The sequence below is a fragment of the Onychostruthus taczanowskii genome, unplaced genomic scaffold (assembly GCF_017590055.1).
Source record: "Onychostruthus taczanowskii isolate IOZ18803 unplaced genomic scaffold, ASM1759005v1 scaffold1, whole genome shotgun sequence".
NCBI lineage: Eukaryota > Metazoa > Chordata > Aves > Passeriformes > Passeridae > Onychostruthus > Onychostruthus taczanowskii.
In genome coordinates, this window is record NW_024496525.1 from 21104773 (window position 1) to 21130936 (window position 26164).

Genomic DNA, 26164 nt, shown 5'->3' on the forward strand with positions numbered 1-26164 from the left:
GCAGTGCTGCTTTTACCTACAACAAGTGCTATCGGCAGGAGCAGACAACATGAAAGCCTCCAAACACTTCAGAAAACTATGTCATTTGGGCTGATGCCCAGGATCACTTACCTATTGATACCTTTCCTAGCCATTATTGATCTCGCACTGTCCTTACCTTCCTTCTCCCCAATCAACAAGCACACTGGAAAGCCCATCAACTTAAAGAATTTAACAAGGGAGGACTTGGTCTCAACAGGTGGAGCCCAAAGGGATGAGTGGGTCAAAAACAGCCTGCAAAGCAAACAAATCTGTCAGCTTGGAGTAGTCCCTCCCCGAGTATCTCAGTATCTGTTCCAACTGACTGAATTATCCCTGTATTAGTATTGAAAATGCAGTAGTAATTCTGACGTTACTGGTCACTGCTTGAATCACACAGCAGATTTGTGTCTACCAGCCAAGGTACAAATGCTATATGCACTGTCTCACACATACACACACACAGAGGGCAAGTCTATAGCATAACTGAAGACAAAATGTATAATGACCCATTCCCCCTCTCCTTGCCCTTCCTAAGGAATGGAAGTGAAAGTATGAGGATCCTTATAGGAAGGGATGCATTGAACAGTGGCATATACCAGTGCATAAGACTAGCAATTCACGCCTTCTGTCATCATAACCACTGTGAACACTGAGGGTAACCACACAGGTGGTATCTTTATTTCACAAGATTAAAGATACAGTACAAAATGAATCTGTACATCTTTCTATTAACAGAATTTGTTTACACAATTATATTACATTTGACCAGCCTTTATACTGATTTTAAATACAAAATAAATTTACAAAACTCCTACAAGACCCTTTAAAGAACTGTAGCTGATAAAAACAAAGGGTTCCCCCCAATAGTCCCTATTTACCATATGCATTTGCAGTAGTTCAAATCAAACTAAATCTTTTCAGTTTAATATTCTCTGAAACAAAAAAATAGAATTTCAGTTCATTGTTGCCTATCTAAAAGGAAAGCAACTTGCAAAGGTGAGTGTAATCCCCTTTTATAGGCCAAAACTAGCATATAATAGGTGGAAATTAGATAATGCATAGTCTTAAAAGTCCTTTCACAAGCCATATCCTAATGTTCTTCCCCCAAATTAAAACATTTAATTTTTTTTTTTTTTAGTAAGAGTAGCTGACTTATGGAAGATAACTAAAAAGTGAGTAAAACTATCTCACAAGGATGATCAAATGCCTTACCTTCTATTACACTGTCCCATTATGGACAGTATAAAGCAAGAAAATTATTTCAACAGATAGCTATGGGACAAGTTTCACCAGTGATGAACTAAATTCTTGTTTTCTCAACAGTTCAGTGCTTCTTTTAACTAGCAAGAACAGCTAATGTCTTTGATTAATAATTTGAGATGCAGAATAATGTGTTTTTTCATGTTTTCCCACAGTTTTCCTACATATAAAAATTCCACCAATAACACTTACTGCTCTGTAGTTCCATTTTCTGTGCAGGGAAAGAAGAGCATGTGTCTATGAAGGTCAAATAGGCAGGCTCTGGCCTATGTTACTACACACAAAGAATACAACTTTTCGTTCAAACCATGCTGAACACACCCAGAAAGGTTTTTCTTAAATCAAGTTTCCCTTCTAAAATACTCCTGCATATAAACTATAAGATAACCTGTGTGCTACCAAAAGGAAAAAGTACTTCACTGCAGTAAACTGAGCAACTCAGCTTCTTTAGGAAAAAGATGCTTGATTAACTGAGTGCACAACAAGGAACATATTGCTAGTAAGAGTTAAATATACTTTCCTCAAAATGCAAATTTCAGAACAGAGTAGTAAGGGATTGTCACAAAAACTTAAGTCATGGTGTAGATAACTGATTTAGAAAACTTATTCGTATCTTTAATCCCTGAGTTAACTTGCCATTATTTATGGCAAGTACCTTTTACTTCTACCACCACATTCAAATGAATGTCATCTGAAAAGTTAGTGGTAGTAATTTGGTGGAAGGGAAAAAAGCAGGAGAAAGACTTCCTTATTGCTCCTTCAAAAAGCATTTTTTTAAAATGAAGTAACTTGCTGATCTTCAATTGTTTTCTTCTGCTGATTTCTTGGATGTAAAAATGCATCAGATTCACTGAAAGTCATCTATAAGACTGTCACATAGCAGCAGTGATGAGAGATTCTCATGCAAGTAAGCGAGCTTTTAGAATTTAGTTCTAATAGATCAACAACCAAAACATCTTAATAATGCAGTAACAAAATTGTTAAATTGCCTAAGAGAGCAATACCAATGAAATGAATGGTATTTAACTGAAAAACGTTTTCCATATAATCTTTAATTTCCTCATGCCAAGCCAAAACGAGTTATTAATTGAGTGGCAAAATATGTCAGAGGGAGTGTTCAGAAGTCACACATCTTAGAAATGCAGCTGGGGAATGCTGTACATATAAGACACTACATTTAAGTTCAATACTGTTTTCATCTGCTAATGACGATTGAGACTGAACAAGGCATTCCTCTACCACATCCTGCAACCCTCCACACTAAAATTAAAGATTTGTCTTCATATGACCAGCATAAGCATTATGAAGTACTGAGAAGTTCTACCTATAACACTAGTACCTTCAATACTAGTCATCCATGACATTTCCATTTACAAAAGAATGGATTGCTTATCTTCTATCCCAAACTAGAGGCCTATTGTGCAATGACCTCCTTGCACATGTACCAAATATGAAACCATACCAAACTCTCAATTCCAAATAAAGTGTATTGATATGTTGTTGCCAATACACCGGAAAAACATTTACATGAAAAGAAGCCCTTAACCCTTTAAGCACAACAGCTTCTGTCAGAAAGCAGCTAAAGCCTCCTCAGTTGCATTCATTCAGGTTTATGATAGTATATTCAGAGGGTTTAATGCTAGTACAGAAACCAATATTTCACTACCATTGGAAAATAAGAACAGACACTTATGCATTTCATGCTCCTAGACTATTCTGCCAATGCTTCCCAACCCCAGCCCCAGAAATTATAGTTCAATCAAAATCATCACTAAGTGAAGATTCCTCTTGCAGTCTTAAATCATAAGTCCACAGGTCACAGTCTTTACACTCATTAAAAGGCCTTTACACTGACCTGGTGGCATCAAGAAGCCTTCTTTCTCTTTGGATTTTATTGTTACAAGGGGTCCTCGAGATGGCACAGCCAGACACACTACTGTGACTTCCCTCTACGCCAGGTACAAGAGAGGTTGGCAACAGCCAGAGCACCCCTGTAGCTTTGGAGTAGCACCACTGGCATAAGCCCATGCCCTTTTGTAGAGTTTTGCATTCTTGTGGCTCTTTTTTGTAGATGCATTAAGCCAGATGCATGCATGAGATACACACATTTCTTTTTTGCAGTGCAAATCATTAACAGGATTGCTGAAAATTAAGCACAGAACTTCCAAATCCAAATCCAAAAGCAAGTCAGCTAACTCACTGAGATTTCTGGCTCTCTCCTTTCTTCAGTGTGTGCAGTAATACTGGGGATTTTTGCTATCTAGACTCAGCCTCTTAGTAAAGACAATTTTAAATTTAGGAACTCTATCAATATGTTTCATGTCAAGAAGGACTGCAAAGTACACAGGCTCCTGAAAAGTTTTAGAAGTATGTGAGATCTGGGTGCTGTGAGGACAGCTTTCGACTGACAAGCTTTACAGACCCCATTCTGTCCCACTCCACCGCACTAGCTACATACTGACTGCTGAGAACTAAGGGGAATGGAGGAAAATACTCAAAACAAAAAAGCACAAATGGAGAGTAGCATGTTTGCTGGCTTAGTTTTACAGGGTTTATCAATAATCTATGTTAAACCATCCAAGACAGCCTAAAAGACCAAAATGTAAGAAATACTAAAAAAATGAAATAAGGACTATAGAAATACTTGGGATGCAGGTCAGAATTTAAGTTCCTAACAGCCCTAATCTTTTCAGAATTTGAATATAGGTCAGCGTCTTGGACTTAAATTGGCCATAAATTTATTATTATTACTTTTATAAAGGGCAACTGCTAGCAAGCAGGCAAAAACCTTCCACTGCTAGCCTTCTGACTCTCTGGGAGATGAAAAGGACTCTGAATAAAGAGGAACTAGATACAGCAGGCAACATTTTTGTAGTAGCACTCTTGTGTTTCCATGAAAAAAAGCCATAGTGTTATTCCATTGGCACTGAAATAACATTCAAATCAGTTTCAAAATAATTTTCTTATCCCTGAAAAAAGGCATCATTCTAAGCAGCTTTCAAACATTTTTTTTAAACTTCTTTGTGCCTCTTTTGGGGGAGGGACTGTTGATCCAAAGTCCTAATTCACAATGAAAATTGTTCCTTTAGGAAAAATCCAGTTCTTTCACTGAGGCTCTTGTTGCTATTGTGGTGCTTGATGCTCTGGGGGCGGTTCTTGTTGAGGCACAGCTGGCCGCAGTCCTGCTGGTCTGGGAATTGCTTGGTGTTGCCTTTGTCTGTAAGCTATAATTGTTCCCAGGAGCAAGGCGATGATAGTCATAAGGTAGAGGTCCCACTCAGGCCCCAGCAGCTGGTCCATATCAATGTGTGAGAATACCTCTCTTATCTAAGAAGGAAAAAGTCCACATCATGTTAAAGAATACAAATGGGAAATAACTTTGATTTTAAATTTGACTTGTAACACTTTTCACGTGCTTCTGTTTTAAAACTTTGTGGCACTTTTCCTCTCTGAAAAAATAGTATCACATCAGTGACATTCTTAGTTTCCAGGACTAAAAAACCATTAAGACCAAGAGCCATCCTATACAGAATGAGGTACTCTATTTTCTATTTTAGAGATGAAAGTTCAACCATGGAGTTTTGTGGCTTTCCCATGAATGACAGAGCATTAAGCCTCAGGACACTTGTGTGGTACAATGCTGAGATTGTGCAGGTAACGAACAGGGAATTTTGACAGAAGTGTCTTTTTGTAAGACTTCATTTGCATAAGGATTAGCCAAGACACACTTCTCTTCTTCACTACTGTATCTGATGATACTACACAGTCACTGCCAATTTAAAAAAGGAAAAGTTGTATTCTGCACACCAGCTTCTCTGAGTGCTACGTGAGTGTTTGCCCAATTGACTTACGTATCTTGACTGCCCTCAGCCTCAAGTCTACTATAATTTGTCAAACTCTGCTGAATTGTCTGAAACTGCATTTGCTCTAAGTGGTAACTTCCATACCATTTTAATTTATTAACTAATTCAAAAAGACAGTAAGATGTCAGAACACTGAGAAATATTGGAAAGACCTCACTTTAATTCCAGACAAGTTTTTTTTTCAGGGCCACCACCCAGTAGAAACACTACAAAGTACCTAAACTATCTAATACAAATACATTTTTCCCCCATAGAGATCAAACACAACTATAATGGGGTTGTTAAAGCTGAATATAAAATAGCATGAGAATTAGGGATATAATTTTTTTCCTCTGATCAATTACGTCAGTTAAATCTGCTTCATTTTGATAGCAGATGGTCATGGATAAGAGCAGTCAAACAGTTTTGAGAAATTCTCTTCAAGGGAAGAACAGTACACAAGAGCACTGCCTGTGCACATTTCAGATTCACAGAGCTTCACAAATAGGAAATAGGAATGAAAGCTCCAGTGACTTTCTTAATATGCAACAGCAGAAAACAAATCTATCCTAAGTTTGCAGAAGGTTCAAGCAATACTTCTACTTAAGTAAAATGAAAAATTGAGCTTCTTTTTAAAATTGAAAATACATTTGCTCTTCTCTTTTTAACTCTGCATTACTTACATTGATTTCTCGTATGTACTGCAAGGAATAAATCACTCCAAGCTTGCAAAGTGCTAGGAAGACTGGAACCTGAGCATCTGGGCTTGCTTCAGCTGCCATGTCATAGAATCGTTTTGCAAGATGAATATCCTAAAGTTAAGAAAAATCAAAGCACAGTTTTGAAGAACTTGAAAAATTAACCATAATTTTTATTCTAAGACATGTTCACCTTTGAATATACAAGTAAATGGAAGCTTCAATTTGAGGATAAAGCTATTTTAACTGATAGTAGAATTGAAGTTCACAAACAGGTTAGTAACAACATATTCAACCTATTCACTGTAAACCAAGGCAAGTATTTCAGTAACTCTAGTACTCTAACATCTCAAACACCACAAGAAACACAAAATACTAAGAAAACCCAAGCAGCATTTCCTTTCAGTTACACTACAGTATGCCCCTTTCTTCAAAACACTAACTCTCCAATTTTCTTACATACTACAGTGCTACTACAGTTTCTATGTCCCATCCAGAGGCCTCTAGAGAAGAACAGACTTCAGCAGTAGACATCCTATTACATCAGGAAATATGACTATCAGTCATTTTCACAGGTGCTCAAAATGCAGCAATTCTGTGAAAGGAAAGCCAAATATTCTGTTTCATGCAAAACTCAGTCGTAGCCTTTTTTAGAATATCCTGGCCCAGCCCCTAACCTTATCTAACTCAGTCCTAAATATCCACCTTCTCATCTTATAGCTGTAATGTTTTAGAACACAGAAAGCAAAGACATTACATATTCAGAATTACTAAGACTGGTTTTATACATGCAATTTCCTTGCTTAGACATTCTCAGTACGCCTTTCCTCTATCTATATAAACTATCTCTATTTCCCTTGCAATTTAACATTTCATTCTGTGGTGGATCTGAAGGAGAGAAAGTATTATTCATCTGCATAAAGCAAGTCTACATATGCTCATAATGAGCCTCTATGCACTCATTTTGGCTCGCTGTGTGCAGCCATCCTGCTTCAGGCTGGAGTATACTCTGTGCAAATGATGGCATTAGGAATAATTTTTTTTTTATCATGGCGAACATGATAAAACAACCTTTTCAAACTTTTTATTATTTGATCTATATTGTGTTGTATTCAAGACAGAAGCAAAATAAAAAGGTCCATGCCTGAATTTTTTTTTTCTTAAGAAAACCTCCAACTTTAGAACTATTGCTTTTAGCTGCAGACTTATTTTCAGAAGACAACTACTTTTGAGGGCTCAGTTACAAAGGAAAAACCATCCTAAAGTAACATTTGAAATTAAACTTCAGAAAAAATGCAGTTTGTGTACTTATTGTCACTTCTACATCTAGGTCACTAAGCATTTTTCAAATGCTGACTGCCTGATGCTGCCAAAGTAACAATAATGACTTATGACTTGCTCTTCATTGTTCTCATATTTTGTAAAGAAGCAAAAATTGGTCTTTTAATAGACCAACAGAATAATTAAAAGGTGCATATGTGGACAAAAAAAAGATGAAGCTCACTGAAAATAGAGAAAATGAAGTTATTATTAAATCCATTCATTACGCTAAGGTAGGCTGCTCAAAATTAGTATGCAATTGCCAGTTACATTATTTTGACACATGCAGAAATATGTTGCTCTGGATGCCATAAGAATTAATTCATGGACAGCAAAACACCACAGGCTTCCTAGGAGAACCAGGAACCAATACTGTCTTCTTTAGGTTATGTAGTTTGCCTAACTTGAAAAACCACAGCTGATTTGGTCGTGGTTATGCTTTGTTACCTTTTTTTTCCCAAAATGTCATGATACAGGAAACAATTTAACCAGTGTTTCAGAGGACAAGAATAATCCTGTACTAAAATACCATGAGCCTGGAGTTGATTTGCTTTATTTCACTATGCTTCAAAGTCTTGAAAGCATTACTGAAGCATATGGCATTCTTTTTGCCAATAATCACAGTTCTGGGCAAATGTTCCTTCCCCACCTATGCATCATTACTTCACACAGTTAAGTGTGAAGTCAATATACTTGTCCATTGCCTATTAGTGAATATATTGGGAGACATGCTAATTCCAGTAGTTGTAAACTCAATTGAATACTAGCAAATGTACTCAAACAAAGCAGACTCTCAGTGTACAGCTCACTCACCTGCTTGATGCCCAATCCCTTCTCATGCATGTAGCCCAGATTAAACATTGCCTGAGCACTGTGCTGCTGTTCTGATGCCAGTCGATAATGAATAAATGCAGTTTCGTAGTCAACATCAGTACCAAACCCATAAAAATGGTAATCTCCAAGCTTAATTCTTGCAACAGTGTATCCTATAAATCAAAAAACAACAAAAAAGGATAAAATAGCTAAGCAAAGAAACCCTTTTGGCTTCCTATGAAGATGCAGTAGGAGCGTTAGCATTACTTTTCAAAGTTTTTACAAACTGTTTATCTTTCACCACCCCCTCACATAAACCACTTTCATTTTTTACATTTGGTTAAGCTAACCAAAACACAGCCAATTTCTATCTGCAGGTAAGACCTTTTCCTAGTAATGCTACCAACATTTTTATTGCTATACAGTGGTATCAGCTGAAAACCTGTAACATGTTCATGAACAGTCCCTTATTATAGAAAAACTTTTAATTTGCTATATAGCCTTTAAAGGATTCAACTTTTTTTAAAAAGCAGTAACACTGGAAACTTGAAAAATAGTCTCATCATTCATGCCATCATCTCAATTTCTTAATTTTCAACTAAAAGTCTTGAAAGTCTGAATTTGCATGGTAGTCTTCCTCTACAGTTAAAAACTAGTAGACAGTATTAGTGTAGATGCATGCCTTTGGAAGTCAGATACCTCAAGATATTTCATCATTAAGTTCACTTTTAGTTATTTTAGGGTAGGCAAACAAGCACCAGAGTTTAAATTTGTGTTGTTTGGATATCAAGTGTGCATTCTTCATCACTGCTTACTTTGAATAGGAAATTGCATATCTTAATGAATGATGAAAAGTAATAAATTACTCTGAAGAATTTTTGATTTATTTTTCCAAGCAGATATACTTTTCTAAAAGTCAGTGTAAACGTTGCTAATGTTGTTTACCACTGCTCTGCAATTCCATATTGAATAGCAAAAGAAACACAAAGTACATTTGTATTTTAGTCCTTTTAGTCTTTAGAATCACAGAAAGGCTCACACCTGCAGAGATAATGTAATGACACTATAGCTAACAATAGACCAAAGAACACAAACTACCCCACCTGGAATACAATTCTGTTAACAGGAGGAGGTAAACTTTCCCTCTTTATATGTTTCATAACAAAACAGATGAAAATCGGACATTAATGGCTCTACTAAATCTTAAGGAAACCTTCCTGTCTGACCATTTGGGAGGCACGCTGGCCATCACACTCCCACCACTACAGAGTTACTGCAGGGACTGAAGCTCCTTCCCCCTTGGCAGTGCGTGGCTGCAAGGGCTGATGGACACTTGACTCCCTACTTGTGCCACTCCTATGCAGTCAGACAAGCTTTTTTTACTAGTTTGACCCTGGGTTTCCAAGAGCAGAGTCTCAGATGCCTGAATCTTTTAAACAATTTAATAATGGCACAGTAACACAAAAAACAGCTTGAAGTTGGATTTCTGAGGAGGAATCCCAAACAAAAGAATCCCTGGGCTTTTATACCCTCACAGTCTGTTCATACTTAAGTCTGGGGACCTTGGCTCCTGCCTTGTGTCTTGTCACCTGGCTGGGCCACAGGTCCCCGGGCCCCTTGTTACAGAAAAGGTTGACAGTTCATGGCTCCTTGCCTTGGGCTCCTCCCTGGAGTTGACCTAGAGCTCAACCTGCAGCTCACACTGCAGATGCAAACCTATACTGCATGTATTCCTCAACATTAAAAGGAACAGACTGGAATTGTGAGGTACAGACATACCTTGAGAAGCTGCTCTATTCCAGTGAAGCAAAGCTCGAGGATAGGTTTCATTTTCTCCTACTATGCTAGCTTCTTCTAAAGAAGAAAATAATCCAGTTAAATAGAACCATGGTATATGCACACATGACCACAATAAAACCCCTGCTTATCTTCAGTCTGCTGAAATATGTTAAAAACTTGAAGCAGTCTGTGTTATAGAACAAGCAAGATTCAACTCATCTGAAACTTATAAAAACCCCTTTCATTTATACAGTCTTTCTATGTATCTGCCCACATAAGAGAGCTAGGAACAAACTATATAATTTCACCCTGAACTATGGCTTACCAAGCATCTCTCCCATTCCAACTGTATGAGACTCTGATACATACTTGAGGAATGACAGAAAATGCAAGTCTTAAGAGCATATAATTTGGACTTTGACAAATACAAGCTTGAAACATAATCTGTTACAGTTTTGGCCATCTAAAACCCAGGACTAGTCAGGTAAAACAAAGGCTTAAACTCCTTAACCAGCCAGACTGCAGTCTCTTACATGGCAGTGCTTCGGCTACTTCAGAAGCTGTTCATGTCACAATTTGAAGGTTCATGAACAATTCAAAGGATTTGTAACTTGAGCTCCTAGTGTAATTATGGTTTCAGCTATACTGTCCCACACCTGACACAAAGATTTTATATAAAACATGAAGTAATTTGAAATCAATCTCCAGTTGAGGTGCAGATATATCTGAGTAAAGATAATCAGAGTTTTAACTCGGGGGAAAAATGCTGCTTCTTTGCAAGCATGCATATCCAGCCAAGACTGTCATTACTGTACCTTTTCTAAAGATGATTCACTAAGACACCTTTAAAAAACATTAACTGGAAATGAAGATGTTAGATTAGCCCGTCAGCCACCAAGAGGTGCTTTCAGTACTAAGATATAAAGTTAGCAGTGAGACCTAGATTTGGTATCGAGAAAGTTTAAAATACTGGGTTTTGCAGTTTGTAGAAAGATTTACCATTGTACTTCCATTGTCTCCCAATGACTTCAAACTCTAATAAACCCAATTTCAAGCCATCTAGTTCTAGTAAGACACATGGGACAAGCTTTTTTTCAAATCTAAGAGAATCAGCTGCCCAGTTCCTTACCCCTGCTTCAAGAGTAGCATCAGTAAAGTCACACAAAGAAGAAGATGCTAAGTAAATGCATTACATGAGAAAGAACAAAGGACACTGAGACTTCTATGCATAGTACAGGTCAAAAGTAAACCTAATGCAATCCCTACTTTTACAATTGCGCTCTGGAAATCTAGTGAATTTTTAGCACTGTGCAATTTTCTAAAGACTCTCTGGTTATGCCATTTTAAAATCCCTAAGTCAGAAATTAAATGTATTTTAACTTCCAGCCTATAAAGTCATCCTTAGAAGCAAAAATAAAAACTGATTGCTTTTCAGTGTGAAAAGCAGGAAAGAGGACAAGAGCTTCATTAAAGTTCTAACATGACACCTCCAGGAAAACCCTTTTCAGTATATATTCAGATTCTTACTCTGATCAAGTATGAAAGCAGCATTGCTTTGTGCGACTTCATAGCCTTGTTCTGCCAGAAGAAGATACTGAACCACAGCAGAATTTGAATCACCATCTTTATAGCTGTTGTAGGCAGTCATCAGTCTTTCAGACCAACGCCCCCGTTCACAAACATTCTTAAACAACTGCAGAGGAAAAAGGAAGGGGGAGGACACTGGCTGTCAGGAACTTCAAAAATTTAGGTTTTGCAAGAAGTATCACTGTAACATTCTGATGCCTGTTCAAAATATTTGTATTTCACATGAAAACATGACAAGTAAACTCCACTGTTCAAGACAGGCTTACTTTAAGATACAAATTGCTAAGCAGATAGATGCTTAGCAACTTGTAAGATTCTTAGTAAGTAAAGACAGTAATTTGTAAGATTCAGATGCTTACTCAGAATTATTTACTATCTTGGTTTTGTTACACTTAAATCCAAGTATAAAAGAAGAATTTAGTACTTATAAGTTACTGTTGCTTGCTTCGCATTACATTCTTTTGATTTTCTTCAAAGTTAATAAAGGAAATACAAACTTGACATAACAAAAACGCCAAAGATTTTTCTCATGAAATACAAACAAGTTTGCTAATATATCACTTTCCTTTTTGACAGCCTTGACTCCGCAGTCACTGCTGGAAATGTCCTATACAGGCTGATATGGTTACAGCCAATCTCTTGCAAGTCAGTTTTAGTGATCTTGATGAACAGGTGATCTTACCTCAACAGCAGTATGACAGGACCGCATCACTCCAGTGCCAGTAGCATGCATCTGAGCCAGATTATAAAAAGCGAGAATGTGGCCACCCTGGGAGGCCAAGTTAAAATACTTCAAAGCTTGTTTATAGTCCTTCTTGACTCCAATGCCATCTAAAAGAAAGATTAAATCATTGCTATTCATTCCTATCGAAAACCAGCATTGTATGAAACGCTTCTTACTCTTTAAAATTACTCTAGAAAAACTTTGAGAAAAAGTCAGGAGAAAACAGAATGAAATACAAGTTCGATGTAGTAAGCCCGTTCTACATGCAGTGTATGCACACCTCTAATGCCACCTAGTGAGCAGTGACTGAAAGGGCAGGCGCTTAGACCTGCAAAGGTTTTGATGCCACTTACTGTAATACATGGAACCTAGCTGAAGCTGTCCATCAACCCATCCCTGCTCTGCAGCCTTCTGGAAATACTTCAGCGCTAGCTCATAGTTCTGCAGGAAGATTTGGTCCAGTCATTAGAGCCTTGCAATACACCAAAGTTTAAGAGAGAAAATATGCATGTGCACATGTGAAAGGACAGATCTGTTTTACAGAAAAATTACAGTAAGATTTTCCAGTGAAAATATTCCCCTGTTCAAAATCTGGAAGCAAAAAACGAATTAGACTGCAATGATATTTATCCTGTTGTATCTCTGCAGCTATCTCAAAGCTGGCATCCACATACAGCATTGTTATGAACAGTTATGCTTAACAGAATGGAAGCTCTGCTCTGTTTCTGGAACACTTATTTCCTCAACTTTGGGCTAATTCAAATTTTGAGTATCTGTTTGCATAGCCAAATATAAAATATTTGACAAGAAACCTTCCTGTGGGAAAAGCAATAAAGCAAATGAACTAATTAAAAGTTTCAGTGTTCCTCTACTCCCGCAAGAGTCACAAAATGGGGACAGTTAGGATTTGTTTTATTTCACAAGAAAATTATAGACAACCTCAAATCTCCTGTTAAAATGCACACTTTGTGCATTTCTAATAGTTTAAGCAACATTTTCAAACTTCTGAGAGCAAAATCAGGATGTTTCTTTTATAGCTGCTAATTTCAAAGTGCTTTTTTACATAGCATTTTTTACAGCCAGCTCCAGTACTACTTGATAAGAAGTTTTTATTTTTGACATTCTCATTTTTAAGATTTCCTTAAAGAATTTTCAGTGTAACAGAAATCTTCACAATTAAGCTTTCCACAGTACTTCCCTCCAGGAAAAAAAAAAAAATCTGTTGACAACAAAAAGTCACACAATCACCTATGATTAGAAAGACGACTGTCAAAAGCTTACCACTGGAACACCTCTTCCGTAGAGGTAAGCCATTCCTAATCCACTCTGTCCAACTGGATTACCCTGAAAACACAGAAAAACACTTCTGCAAAGAAAGGCAAAACCTACACCTGTATCTTTCAAATCTGGTATGTGTTTCATCATGAAAACATATAGTACTCAAGACAGATTCATTTTATGCTCCTAATAATATTTCTTTAGGGAGGTAACAGCATTTACAGTAACTTTCATTCAGTAACTACACAGCTGATGAACAGGGAAAAAACTTTCAGTATTATTTATGAAAGTCAACTGTGCACTTTTACAGTGTCATACAAGAGGTAGAACCCATAACCCTAGAAATACGAGGCATTAATAGTTTACTTATCTTTAGTTTTTGCAACTTCAAAGTGTTTTGGGTGCTATAGAAGTTCCCAAAACAACTCCAGGAACTCTAAGAACCTGTATTAAGGGTGAAATGGTGGCTGTCCTGTAGGCTTCATTACTAACCACTGCCGCTGCAAAACCAGGCACTATGGCACTACTTCAGCGCCAAGACAGGCAATAGGACACATCAGAAGTTTCAGTCAATGCAGAGTGAGTGCATTGAAGATCCTCACATAAGCACAGAGATGTGGAACAGCATTCAGATTGTGGAATATAAGAACTGTGAAGGCAGTTCCTTAAAACAGTTCCTTCAGAACTTAATTTACTGTGTTTCACATGCCGAACACCCTTCCTGGAGAACTACTCACACTTTAACTGTACAAACACTACCATAAGGGATAGATCAAAGACAGATACAAGGGATTAACATGATCAAAAAACATCATCCCAAAGAGTAAACAGTCCAATGAGATGAGAGGTAAAAAACTATTATATATTCACATAACAGAAGCACTGTGAATTCCTGTGACATGACAACTTCAAATTAACAAACACTAGCACTTCACAGAACTGCAGACTATTTAGGTGGACAGTATTTCATAATAATGAAATAGAGTTAGACTCTATCATGAGAGCTAGACTCCTTATGCTGCACAGAGCTTTATAAAGCACCATGGCCAGAGCAGTTTTTGACATCTTAGGCAAGCAAGATTATGGGCTAATTAGTCTGGGACATAAGCTGGGAATAGGCATCTGCACATGGAAGAGCACATGAAGCATTTGCAGCGTTTCAGAGCTTATCAACTTAGTGCACATGCTGTAGTTCCACCTTACAGGTAATCATACCATATCAGCAGCTTTCTTGAAATACTGAAGGGCTGTTTCATTGCTCTGAGGTACAACATCACTTCCTTCTGAATACATCTGAAAGGGAAAGCCATTATTGAGGAACAGCCAAAGTAGTCAGTTTAGCACGAAGACCATGAAGCAGATTCACTATACATATTGAGAGGGAGTTACAGTACTTAGATTATTCTGATTATCTCATTACTGAATAATCATTAAAACTTGTCCAGAAGCAGAAAATACATCTCTCTGCTGTAAAACTCAGAGGGTTTAACTTTCTAATGGAAAACGAACTGCCCAAAAAATTAATTTTTTTTCAGGACAATACCCTTCATTTTTAATTTCTACCAACGTGCAGTGAAAAACATGCAATCAGGCAAAATTCTTAAGACCAGTGGAAATCAAACTGTATTAGCAGTCAAAATACTTTGCAAAAACAAGGCAAAAATTGGTAAATAAACACAGTTCACTTCAACAATAATTAGTGACAAAACAACCAATAAAGAAAGCAGGAACTGCAATTTCTTCTGTCAGGTGCCTTGAACAGCATATTATGCTTTTTTTTTTAGGCTTTAAGGACATTTATTTTGAATTCTCTACTACGATGACAGCCTGAAAAAGATGACCTAGAGCTGGTGTTTATTATAGGCTAACCTTAGAAGGCACTCAAATGGAGTAATAAGGATTTATCTCCTCACAGGCTGAAAGTAGTCTGCAACCCAGATCTCAGACAAGTGACCTAAATACCTTTCTAAGCAGTAATGCATTATAATCACTGCCAGCAGCCTGCAGATCATGTTTTAAATTAAAAATCAGATTGGGTTAAAGGTCATCTAGATCCAACTACCAAGCCATGAGCAGGGATGCTAGCAGACTAGGTTGCTGAGGGCCAAAACCAGCCTGGCCTTGAACACTTCCAGGGATGGGACACCCACAACTTTTCTGGGAAACCTGTTCCACTGCCCCACCACCCTCCTAATAAAGAACTTCGGCCTAACATTTAACCTAAATCTCTCCTCATTTAGTTTAAAACTATTCCCCCTTGTCCTATCACTACCTGTTGTGCAAACTGTTGCTCTCCCTCTTTTATCTAAGATCCTTTTAGGTATTGGAAGGTTGCAGTGAGGTCTCTCTGGAGCCATCTCTTCTCCAGGCTGAAAACCCTCAGCTGTCTCAGCCTGTCTGCATTGGAAAAGTGTTCCATCCCTCTGATCATCTTGATCATCTGTATTCACTCCAACAGGTCCATGTCTTTCCTGTGCTGACGACTGCACACCTGGACAAGTACTCCAGGCGGGGTCTCACGAGGGCAGAGTAGAGGGGAAGAATTGCTTCCCTCAACCTGTTGGCCACTCCTCTTTTGATGCAGGCCAGGATGCTATCTGCCTTTTGGGCTGCAAGTGCACACTGCATGTCCAGCTTTTCACCCATGAGATCCCTCAAGTCCTTCTTCATAAGGCTGCTCTCAATGAGTTCATCTCCTAGTCTGCACCCATATTTGTACAGGTGCAGCCCTCCCATTTGCACTTATTGAGCTTCATGAGGTTCTCACGGATCCACAACTCAGGTTTGTCCAGGTCCCTTTGGGTGACCTCACATCCTTCTGTTGTGTCACTGCACTGCTCAGCTTGGTGTCACCTGCAAACAGCTGAGGCTGCGCTTGACCTCACTGTGTGTGCCACTGGTAAAGATATTAGAGGGCACCAGTCCCAAGACAGAGCCCTGAGGGAACCTCCTTGTCACCGGCCTCCACCTGGACATAGAGCCATTAATCACAATTCTCTGGCTATATCCATCCAGCCAATTCCTTATCCCCCAGATATTCCACCCTTCCAATCCATTGTCTCTCCAATTTGAAGACAAGGATGTTGTAGGGACCATGCTGAAGGCTGTACAGAAATCTAATAGCTGATATCAGACATTCTTCCCTTGCTGACCACTGTCTTCACTCCATCACAGAAGGCAACCAGATGGGTCAGGTAAGATCTGCCCCTAGACAAAAAAACCTTAAATTTGTGATAACTGAAACAATGGCCCACCCTGCAGATGCATTCAAGCTTTACTGCAAAGTAAGTACAGACCTATTGGCAATTGTAACTCAAATGCCTCAATTCTCTACACAGGATGAAATGGGAAGAATTTCCTTCCCATTTCCTTTCCCAGCTCAGTATTTCCTGCTGGGCGAAGTTTTGAGAAGCCTAGTTTTTCCCCACACATTGTGTAGAAAAGAACAGTTGCCTATTTAGAGTTTTGAATTCTACCACAGAAAAAGGACATTCAAATACTTAATTATTTGATTTAAAAAGACCCAAAACCTAGTTTCAAGCACTATTTAAAAAAAACTCAAAAAATTCCTAAAGAAAAACTTAGACAAGACATAGCAGACTACATCACTCAAATCTTGCAGAAAAATTCAAAACAGGAGCTAAACTGTGATACTTAGATTCTAGAATTCAAGTTTTAGATTGCCTGATATCAGAAAGGAAACATTTGCTATTTTTCATTGCAAGGCAGTTTTCTTACTTTTGACAGTGTCTATATCTTACCTTTCCTAGAAAAGCCATAGCATGGGAATTGCCAGCATTAGCTGCTTGATTAAAGTATTCAAATGCTCGCTGTAGAAAAGAAAACAAGTGTTTTAATCACCATCACTATGATTTGAGCAACATTTCTGGCAAATGGAGTAGAGGCGGGTAGATTTGTTTGCCAAGTTACAAGGTTCTTCTGGGAATAAAAATTACCAATCCCACCTAATTTAATACATGTGACAGGGTTCTTTGCTTACATAATTGCAATATTAAGCAGCAATCCCTCTAACTAGTGTATTCCAAAAACCAGAAGGGGGAAAAACCAACAAAGTACAACTGTTACTATGCACAGGTAAATCTTACTTTCTTATTGTATCATCAAACCCTATTTAGAATAGGCAAGATTTGCCAACTCCTATTCTACTTTTACACTGAAATTGGTTATACTCCTTCTGACCACTCACTATCATCTCTGAACCCTGCTGAAGTAGTCATTTTGAGGTACTTTAAATATGATGACTAATAAATAATTTCTGTTAAATAATTACTGTATTAAATAATCCTCAGGACTGCACACCCTTAGCTCTCCATTTTTTCAATACATACTTCAAGAGGAGGTTAACTATTTTAACTTCCATAAGCAACGTAGCTAGCTTGGCTTACATCTGCAGAAGTTCTATTTTCTATGTACACTTAATATCTTTAGTATTTAAAGTTGCAGTGTTTTGTCTACAGAAGCAAAATATTCTTGCAAACCACAATCTACACTACCATCACTAATGCATGCCCACTGCATCATGAAGATTGTACCACATTAACAAAAGCTCAGCCAACTCCAGTACTACTTGATAAGAAGTTTTTATTTTTGACATTCTCATTTTTAAGATGGTTAATCTTAAACTAGTTATGTAAAAAAAATCAGTTCCATCTTCTAGTCACATAAATATTAAGTTTTATTGAATAAGGCTATTGAAATTGTTACATCCCATACAGCGGTACTTACACACTTTTGCACACCACTTTCTCAGTTATACTTTCTCCCCCTCTGCCTAGCGTAATATACATCAGAGATATAAAGAAAAAGTACCTGATGATTTTGTTCTACTCCTCTTCCCCCATGCAAGTGCAACTGTCCAAGGCCAACCTAAAAAAAAATTTTTACATTGCAAGCAAGTCACTCGTCCCTTGGGAGTTCCTTTTCCTAGCAATACAGATACTAATTACATGCAAAAGATAGACAATATCAGAATTAAAGATGCCACAAAGTTTGAAGGCAGAGATTTGATTCAATAACTACAGCACAGTCCTACTTTTCCACACTAGCCTAAATGGAAATTTATCCTAGACAGAAGCAACATACTGTCCTAGATGTAAAGTAACAACTGTTCATTTGAATCCTGCCTACCTAAGTCTTAAGTGATAGATGATCAAGGTGGCTTGGGACAATTTGCCTCTGTTAGCATCCTCCCCTCCTGGACTGTGTGTAAAAGAGGTCCAGTCTGCAGCATGCAGAACTCGTGCAAGAGCAGGAGCAGTGAGAAAATGAAATCCCTTGTCAAGGCCAGTATTTTTATCTAGCCTTCCTGCACATCTGAAGTTATCCTTGAAATAGTTTGGCTGCTTTCTAGTGAAAACCAAGATGTCATTCCTGAGATGCTAAAGTTCTTTTCAAAAAAAATGTGCATTTTCTGTCCAAGTTCTACCTTAAACACACTAAAATGCAAGTCCCTTCACATAAAAACTAAGGGGAAATAGGAAACAGGTTGATTCCAGATGAAAAGAACACTAAAGCTCCAATGTCTTTCCATATTTCATAAAGCTGTTCCTGTAATTCTTGAAAATGCCTGAATGTCATCAGGTGAACTGAATCTTACCTGTGCTTGTACATCTCCCTTCTCTGCTAAAAACTGGTAATACTGGATCAAGTCTTCTTCTAGCATCCCACTTGCCATTCCTGGATTTTCCACTTCATCTGCTAAGCGAATTCGTTGAACCACTGTGCCGCCAGTCAAGGAAATGTCACTAGCAACTGGAAAACAGATGAGATGAATTTTCAGACAGGTTTTTTCAATACAAAAGTTACACCGTAACTTAGTAAAACCAGATGTCTACAGAGCTTCAAGCTTTTACTCAAGAGAGAATTAATTACTTTGATACCCTCCAAGACATTTCAATAGAGATAAAAATAGCATACCATAATGCAGAGCCAAAACTTGTTTAACAGCAGAAATTCTCTATTTATTCTATTAGTGTTGGAAGTACTTTAGTATCTTCTAGTGAAATAATGAAGAAGTACACAGAAAATCAAGAATATTACCCTAGTAAAAAGTTTTTACCATGATTAGCTACAAGTCGGTAGTGAGTGAGAGCAGATTCACAGCTCTGAAGGACTCCTATCCCAGCCCAGTACCGGTAACCCTAGAAAGGAAAAGACATAAATATGGGACTATCAATTACTTGAGAACACACTGCTTGCAATGTTACAAACTTCTTTCACATGATTTGATCAAGGTTTGACGAGACAATAGGCTGGACAAAAGCCATGAGTCCACTGTAGCTACATAAAAAACAAATGACTGACACTATTAAAGGTTAAACATGGCCAGTATAGGTCAGATATTACTCAAGAATAAGCAAATAAGTAGAACGATGCTTAAGGGTGAACATGTAAAGCCTTTTATTAACATATTGCACTTTGTCTTAAATCTCACAATACTGATTAAAACAGCATTTTCTGTAAAGACCTCTTTCATAGTTCTCATTTGATTAGAAAAATTTTAAGTCTGATAATTCTGATTTAAGTCAAGAGATTTAAACACAGTCCATCTAAATTCATAGCAGCACATAGCTTAAAATGAGCAGACTCATCCTTGAATTTAAAATGAATAATGGAGAAGATATTACTGCCCACCCAAATGCATGCAAAATGATGTAGTATTTGGACAGGGTATTCATATGAAAGGAAATCTTAACACTGAAAATGTAGGAGTACAAAAACACTCTTGCATGTTTAAAGTTATTAACAATCTTACTTACCAAGATCATATGAGCGATCAGATTTCCTCCTAGAGCTCCAAAAGTGTAATACACCAGGGCCTTAAAACAAAAACAACTGGTTATTTACCATTGGCCCCCATGATAAAACACAAGACCACACACTTAAAATTTCTAAATTACCTTAGCTTGACTAGAATTGACTCCTAGGCCAGATGCATATAGAAATCCAAGCGCCTAGAAATAAAAACACACCTTTTAAAAAACCATGGATCAGTTCTCCTGGAATACATAGGCAAAAAGATTCAAAGGTGCAAAGACTACGCCAAGCTTTACCTTCAGTTTGGTGCTGCCTATATCTGTGCTCTTCCCTGTCCTTTCAAAGTATTAAGTTTCAAAATCATTCAGTTGCTTAGGATGCTAACATAAATTAGTGTTTCACCAGAATTCAGATGAGTGAATCAAAAGCAAACTACTACTTCCCTAAATATCAAGTGCAGATCCAAAGGTCCTAAATAGTGGAAGTATCCCATTTTAAAGACCCTCAAGTGAAACCAAGCAGTATCTGTGAGGTTATCCATGTACCCAGTTTGCCTCAGACACCAGTGTAAACATCTGTGAACCACAGCCTTGCATAGAAGGCTGGTACTGTTTGATTCACAGATCCTACAAATTCAGTTTTGCATCTGTTCCGCCACTGGTTACTTGCAACTGTGACTATAAATATAAACAATCAGAATGCTCTGAGCTATTTATCTCAGGTACTTTCAGAACTTATTTTTGTTCTTAAGATTTACATAGTTATTCTCTACCTATCACACCTGTTACAGCTGATAGCTCAGAATAGAACCTAGTAGCACAGAAGATAGTGTGTATGCAAAGATGTCTATATTTCACAGTGTTCTAAGACTATTCCAGGCAATCTGAAAGCATACACAAATATTCACATACAGACAGTATTGAATTTTAGATCAATAAAAGTCAAGGTCATCACTGAGAGATAAAGTCTCTAGAGAAAACATGTTCCTGCTTTCTACGGTAAATGGGTACTCCACATTAAACAGGGAACAGCTGGAAATTTGGCAGCCAAAGTGAAGAGAAAGTTAATAGCCCCTTAAGAAGCTGACACTTTCAAAACAAGCAATAACTAAACAATAAGTATATGCAGATACTGAGACACTAAAATCAGTAACACCCATATTTTATGACATTTTGTAACAGTAAGTATAAATAATTCTGCGTTCAAAGGCACAGGGACAAAGCAAGTCCCGATCCACTAAATACATGTCAATATGCATCCAAGGTTGTCAGTCATATAACAGGGAAAAAAAATTAAAAAACCACCACCATCCTATATTACTGGTAGTTAAACACCTTAAAATTCAAACAGAAGATGTGTTTGTGTTTACTTTGAGGGTACAGGTGCCATCTATAAAAGCACCCTAGAGGAAGTACAATCTAAAAACCTATATTTATATGTTATATTTATTTTATTTCATTTATAAACCTATAGAAGCATGTGTAACACCTAAGGATATACATACCATTTGTCCTTTAGGAGAACCTTCTTCTGTTAGTTTTTCAAATAGTTCTTTTGATGACTGGATGTTCTGCTTCAGGTAATCTCCAAACAACAAAGCATAAGACACTTTCTCCATGGCCTTGGTATGATTCATGTCAGCTGCTTTCAGAAGATACTGATATGCTCTTAAGAGAAAATAATTTCTTTGTCAACTTGAAGCAATGTAGCAAATTCCATTCATAAACCTGAAGATTCTGGAGAGGGGTTTTGTTTCTCTGTTTTAGCCTTTATTTTCTAAAAATGCATCTACCTACAGTAATTTGTTCCAGCTACAAATCATCAGCAGAAGCAACAACACATGTATTTAGTTAATGGACAAGCTGAATTTTAATGTTTGCTCTACTCTGTAAGCAAAGCAGTATGCATTTCCTCTCCTCTAAGATATACAAGAAATGTAAAGTCAAATGATCATATTTTTGTAGCAACAATTTTTACTTCTGTACTAGGTGTCCAGTAGAACCACACCTGTAACAGTCTTGTATATCACAGTAAAGAGAAGCAGTCTGAAAAAGGCTACATTATGTAGTCTCTACAATCTGAGTACAAAACCACTCCAGTGAAAACACCAAGCCTTGGGCCCAAGACAACTACATACATGATCAATTTTGTACTGAAAAAGTCATACTAACAGGGGGACCTCTGGAAACTCCTCTTTCTATTTCAGTCTCAGAACTGGTAGCCCTTTAATGTAATTCCACTGCAGCTGCTTTCACAGCAATTAAAAACCTCCTAACCTTACTCATGGTCACACAGTATCAGCAAGCCTGCTTCATCTTAGCCTCAGGGACCTTTGAGAGCACTCCCGGATTTTTGTTTACCTCTCCTTCTTTCTATTCTCAGGCTCGTTCTTGTTCTTCAGGACAGACTGAGGCATACCTGGATCCTCACAGACATCGTCTAAGAAAGCATAAGGTGTACAAGACAACTAACACATAATATTGTTTCAGAATTCTGACACTATTTTGTACTAAAAATACTACTCAGAATCCAACAGATACTGCCTCTCTTTGTCTTTGCCAAGGTACAGACAACTTCAGATGTGCCTCACTTTCCCTGACACAAAGTAGAAATACACTCTCTTATTTCCACAAATGAATCTAAAATAGTTAATAGTCGTCACATATTAATCAGCAGAAGTCACCACTTTCCACCACTTGAGCAAACTGTCAACATGAATAGGAGGAAGATCTAAATTAACACAGCAATTCTAAATTATAGTGGTAAGTCCACAGCTATTTAATCAGTAATTGGATGCCTTCAGAAGAGAAAGCAGAATGAACAGAACACTAATTTCTAATTTTTTGATTTGTCTACAAGCATTACTCTCTTCTTTATAACAACATTAATTTTTAGAATTTTAATGAGTTGTTGATCTGAAGTTTAATACTATTTTTATGGTGACCAAAACCATCGGAAAACAGGAGAAAAAATAGCAGGACAAGAAATGTCAATTATTCCCACTTCATCTTTGAAGCAGAATGAGAACCAACTGTAAGAAGCATGTGAAAAAGGGCAATTATCTTATATCACATTCTCAGTTTTTTTCCTGGCCAGTTGCCACATATAAACTGGGGCTAGAGAACTGCAGCATCACCTTGCATTAAATCAATGTTTTGATGACACCCACTCTTCAGAAATTAATTTTACACAATTTTTACTGCATTCAAAGGAATGCAGGCATAATTTTTTTTCTAAATACCCTGTATTTACTCTCTATCTTCTATCACTGCATAGTTTGATGTTGAGTCCAATAAAGCTCAAAATCTCAGGACAGCTCATTCAAGTTCTTTTTGAGTTAAGCAAAAGTGACCAGCCATATCATCCTTCTCCTGTGGGGGTGGATGAGGTATACTTACACTTTCTTCTGAGCCTTTTTACTGCTTTCATTAAGGATTTTCATTCCAATCTGATATACATCCTCAGCTTCTTGCATCTGCCTTCTCTTATTAGACTGCTCTTCAGCTAAAAAAAACCAAAAAACAAAGTGTACATTAAGAGCTCAAATTATACCACTGAAGACTATCCTCTCAAAATTCCTGTTAGTTCTGAAGGGTAAGTACAGCCAGAAACATGCTTTTCAAGACCAATAAACAAAGTGATTACAAAAAGTTGTCTAATGGATGTGTTTGATATATTAACAGATAATTTCTTCTTGCGTGATGTCCCTCATATGTAAGTTTGCTGATGAAATGTTCTTTTCATTCATCGCTCAAAAGAAAGCTGTGCGGGTTCCTCCTTCAGAAGGACATTTCCTAGAGAAGGGTTGCCTTTGTGCAACAAATCAGTAAGTATAATGGGAAACACTGTCAAACCCCTATCCTCCTACAGCCTCAGAAACTGTTTTATAGATGCCTTCACTGCAAGATTTCCAAATCAGGCCTGGGAACTGGCATTTTTTAGAAGTTCTTGCATCATGAAAACTTTGCCTTTATAACTACTTGTTTATTGTGGTATGAAATGGTCAGGGACTTCTACACCCTGAAATAACGAGTGTTAAGAGGACTGAAAATACTAGCCTAAAAAAGCATTCACTGAACAAGAAAAAGCCAGAAGGTTGCTTACATTCACAGAAGCCCCACTTTTGATCTTTCTTGTAATCATAGGTTGTTGCACACCAAAGCCTGCCATCTTCCCTCCCATCAGCAGTGCACTCTGCATATTCCTTCTCCATAAACAAGAATGGAAAGTGGCAAGGTTCACCATCTGCAGTGCCTCCAATAGCTGTCAAAACTGAAAATACACACCCCGCAATTAGACTACTCTCCTTAATTCCCACATTTAAATCATGTATTATAAACAGAAAAGTGCTCCCATGTTGGTTTTAGCACAATCACGACAGAACACCACACAAGACAAAATATAATATTGAAAGTACAGGAGTATCAGCAGGGAGTACATTTGAACATACAACTATATGAGAAGATTTAAGTGAAATCACTGATGTAGATGAAAGGATTCTCATCACCATGAGTTTGGTAATTTTCTGTGAAGACTAAGAATTCTCTCTCTAGGTTTTGAAATGGAATTATTTCAGTTAGACTTTCATAGAAGTTTTCCTCTTTCACTAACCTAAATCAAACAGCTGGGTTCAGCTTCATTTGAAAACATTTGCAAAATCATGCAATTGACAATGTCAATTTCAGAGTTTTTTTCCAAGTTAATTTTGTAATTTTCTTCGTTACAGAGAAAATTAGTTCTTTTTTTAAGGGTTTACATTTGAAAAGCCTAAAGATAATACTAATTTAAATATTTCATGTTGATTTTTTGAAGCAAAAGAAAGTCTTCAGGTATAGCTGGACCTGTTCAAACTGCTCTTCATAATTGGATGCCTTGGCACAGGTTCCACCACATCACTCCAAGTTAATTACATTACAAGAGATACTGTTATTTTCAGTAACTGCACTCAAAAATAATGTGTTAATATGCAATTAGCCTGGAATAATTTCAGACATTTGTTACCTACAAAGTAATATACAAGCCCCTGCTAAGGGTTCATGTAACTACAACTTATGGGACCCCTTAATCACTGTCATTTGAACAAGCCCCATGTCCAGAAGCACTCCTCGAGAACTCTTGGTTTTATTTGTACTGTTTTGTACCTTGTCTCCTGTGTGGAAAGCAGTTTTACACAGGCTCTGCATGAGATGTAGCTGCATACTAAAGTTATGAAATTACTCTGCCCCAATGCTCCCCTCTTCGCATTTTTTTAATTCTAAATTCAACCATAATGCTGTTTTTGTTCTCAGATAATAACAAAGACTAATCCCAAGAGCAACACAGCAGTGCAATCACAGGTTAAAATGCTCACAATAGTTATTTATGTACTTAGACATTGATAAATACTAAGTGAGGCAAACAATTTACCCAGAGGATAAATTAGTTTTTGTCAATCCAAATGCTCCAGAAGCAATTTACCTCTTTACTCTCTCTGAATAAAATACATGGTCTTTCACTATATTTGTCCTAATTTACATATGTCTTGTTTCGTACTTTAAGCTGCAGAAACCCCAAATATAGATTACTTGTAAGTACTGGCAATATTACTGTAAGATTCTTCCAAATAGGAAAATAAGTGCAACAGGAATTGCCAACTCTTTATAAACTTGTAAGCAATTTTCAGCAAAAACTGTTAGTATGGAACATCAGTGTTATAAAACCCTAAAACACAAAATAGCAATAACTAAAGAAATAGCATTTTCTTTACACATGATCTCATCACTCATCAGAAGAGAGCAGGACAACTTGCTTAGAAAGCTAAAACCTTTACTCATACTAATTCTAAATTAGTGATTTTTTTGTTCCATATCCTATAATACTTATATGGAAATTTGCAGGATATACTTTTGTTCCACGCAATGTCATGACCATACACAGTAGCTAAACTGTTTTTAGGAAAGCTTTTATGTCCCTTAATGCAGTCCTGTCACCAGTAGCTCATCTGGAGTGTAACATCTCTACCTCAGATAGATGCTCAGTTAAAGCGTTTGTAAAGCCGTCCTTTAGCACTCTTCTCTCCTAACAGA

General features: G+C 37.3%; 1 protein-coding gene across 2 annotated transcripts in view; it reads right to left on the reverse strand.

Moving 5' to 3' along the window:
* Positions 1 to 666: 666 nt before the first annotated feature.
* Positions 667 to 26164, reverse strand: part of SEL1L (SEL1L adaptor subunit of ERAD E3 ubiquitin ligase) — a 34566-nt gene continuing 9068 nt past the window's right edge. The window contains exons 4-21 of one of the 2 annotated variants that reach the window (XM_041427634.1): positions 24204 to 24371; positions 23498 to 23603; positions 21604 to 21766; positions 20243 to 20296; positions 20102 to 20161; positions 19402 to 19483; positions 18940 to 19094; positions 18153 to 18209; positions 17084 to 17152; positions 14538 to 14615; positions 13326 to 13388; positions 12398 to 12485; positions 12003 to 12151; positions 11261 to 11426; positions 9734 to 9805; positions 7955 to 8127; positions 5807 to 5935; positions 667 to 4608 (exon numbers count right to left, since the gene is read on the reverse strand). In XM_041427634.1, the coding sequence (XP_041283568.1) occupies positions 4405 to 4608; positions 5807 to 5935; positions 7955 to 8127; positions 9734 to 9805; positions 11261 to 11426; positions 12003 to 12151; positions 12398 to 12485; positions 13326 to 13388; positions 14538 to 14615; positions 17084 to 17152; positions 18153 to 18209; positions 18940 to 19094; positions 19402 to 19483; positions 20102 to 20161; positions 20243 to 20296; positions 21604 to 21766; positions 23498 to 23603; positions 24204 to 24371 (2036 nt within the window). In that variant the 3' untranslated portion in view covers positions 667 to 4404. Of the gene's footprint in view, positions 4609 to 5806; positions 5936 to 7954; positions 8128 to 9733; positions 9809 to 11260; positions 11427 to 12002; positions 12152 to 12397; positions 12486 to 13325; positions 13389 to 14537; positions 14616 to 17083; positions 17153 to 18152; positions 18210 to 18939; positions 19095 to 19401; positions 19484 to 20101; positions 20162 to 20242; positions 20297 to 21603; positions 21767 to 23497; positions 23604 to 24203; positions 24372 to 26164 lie in introns of both variants that reach the window. The other variant, XM_041427629.1, reaches the window with a different exon arrangement.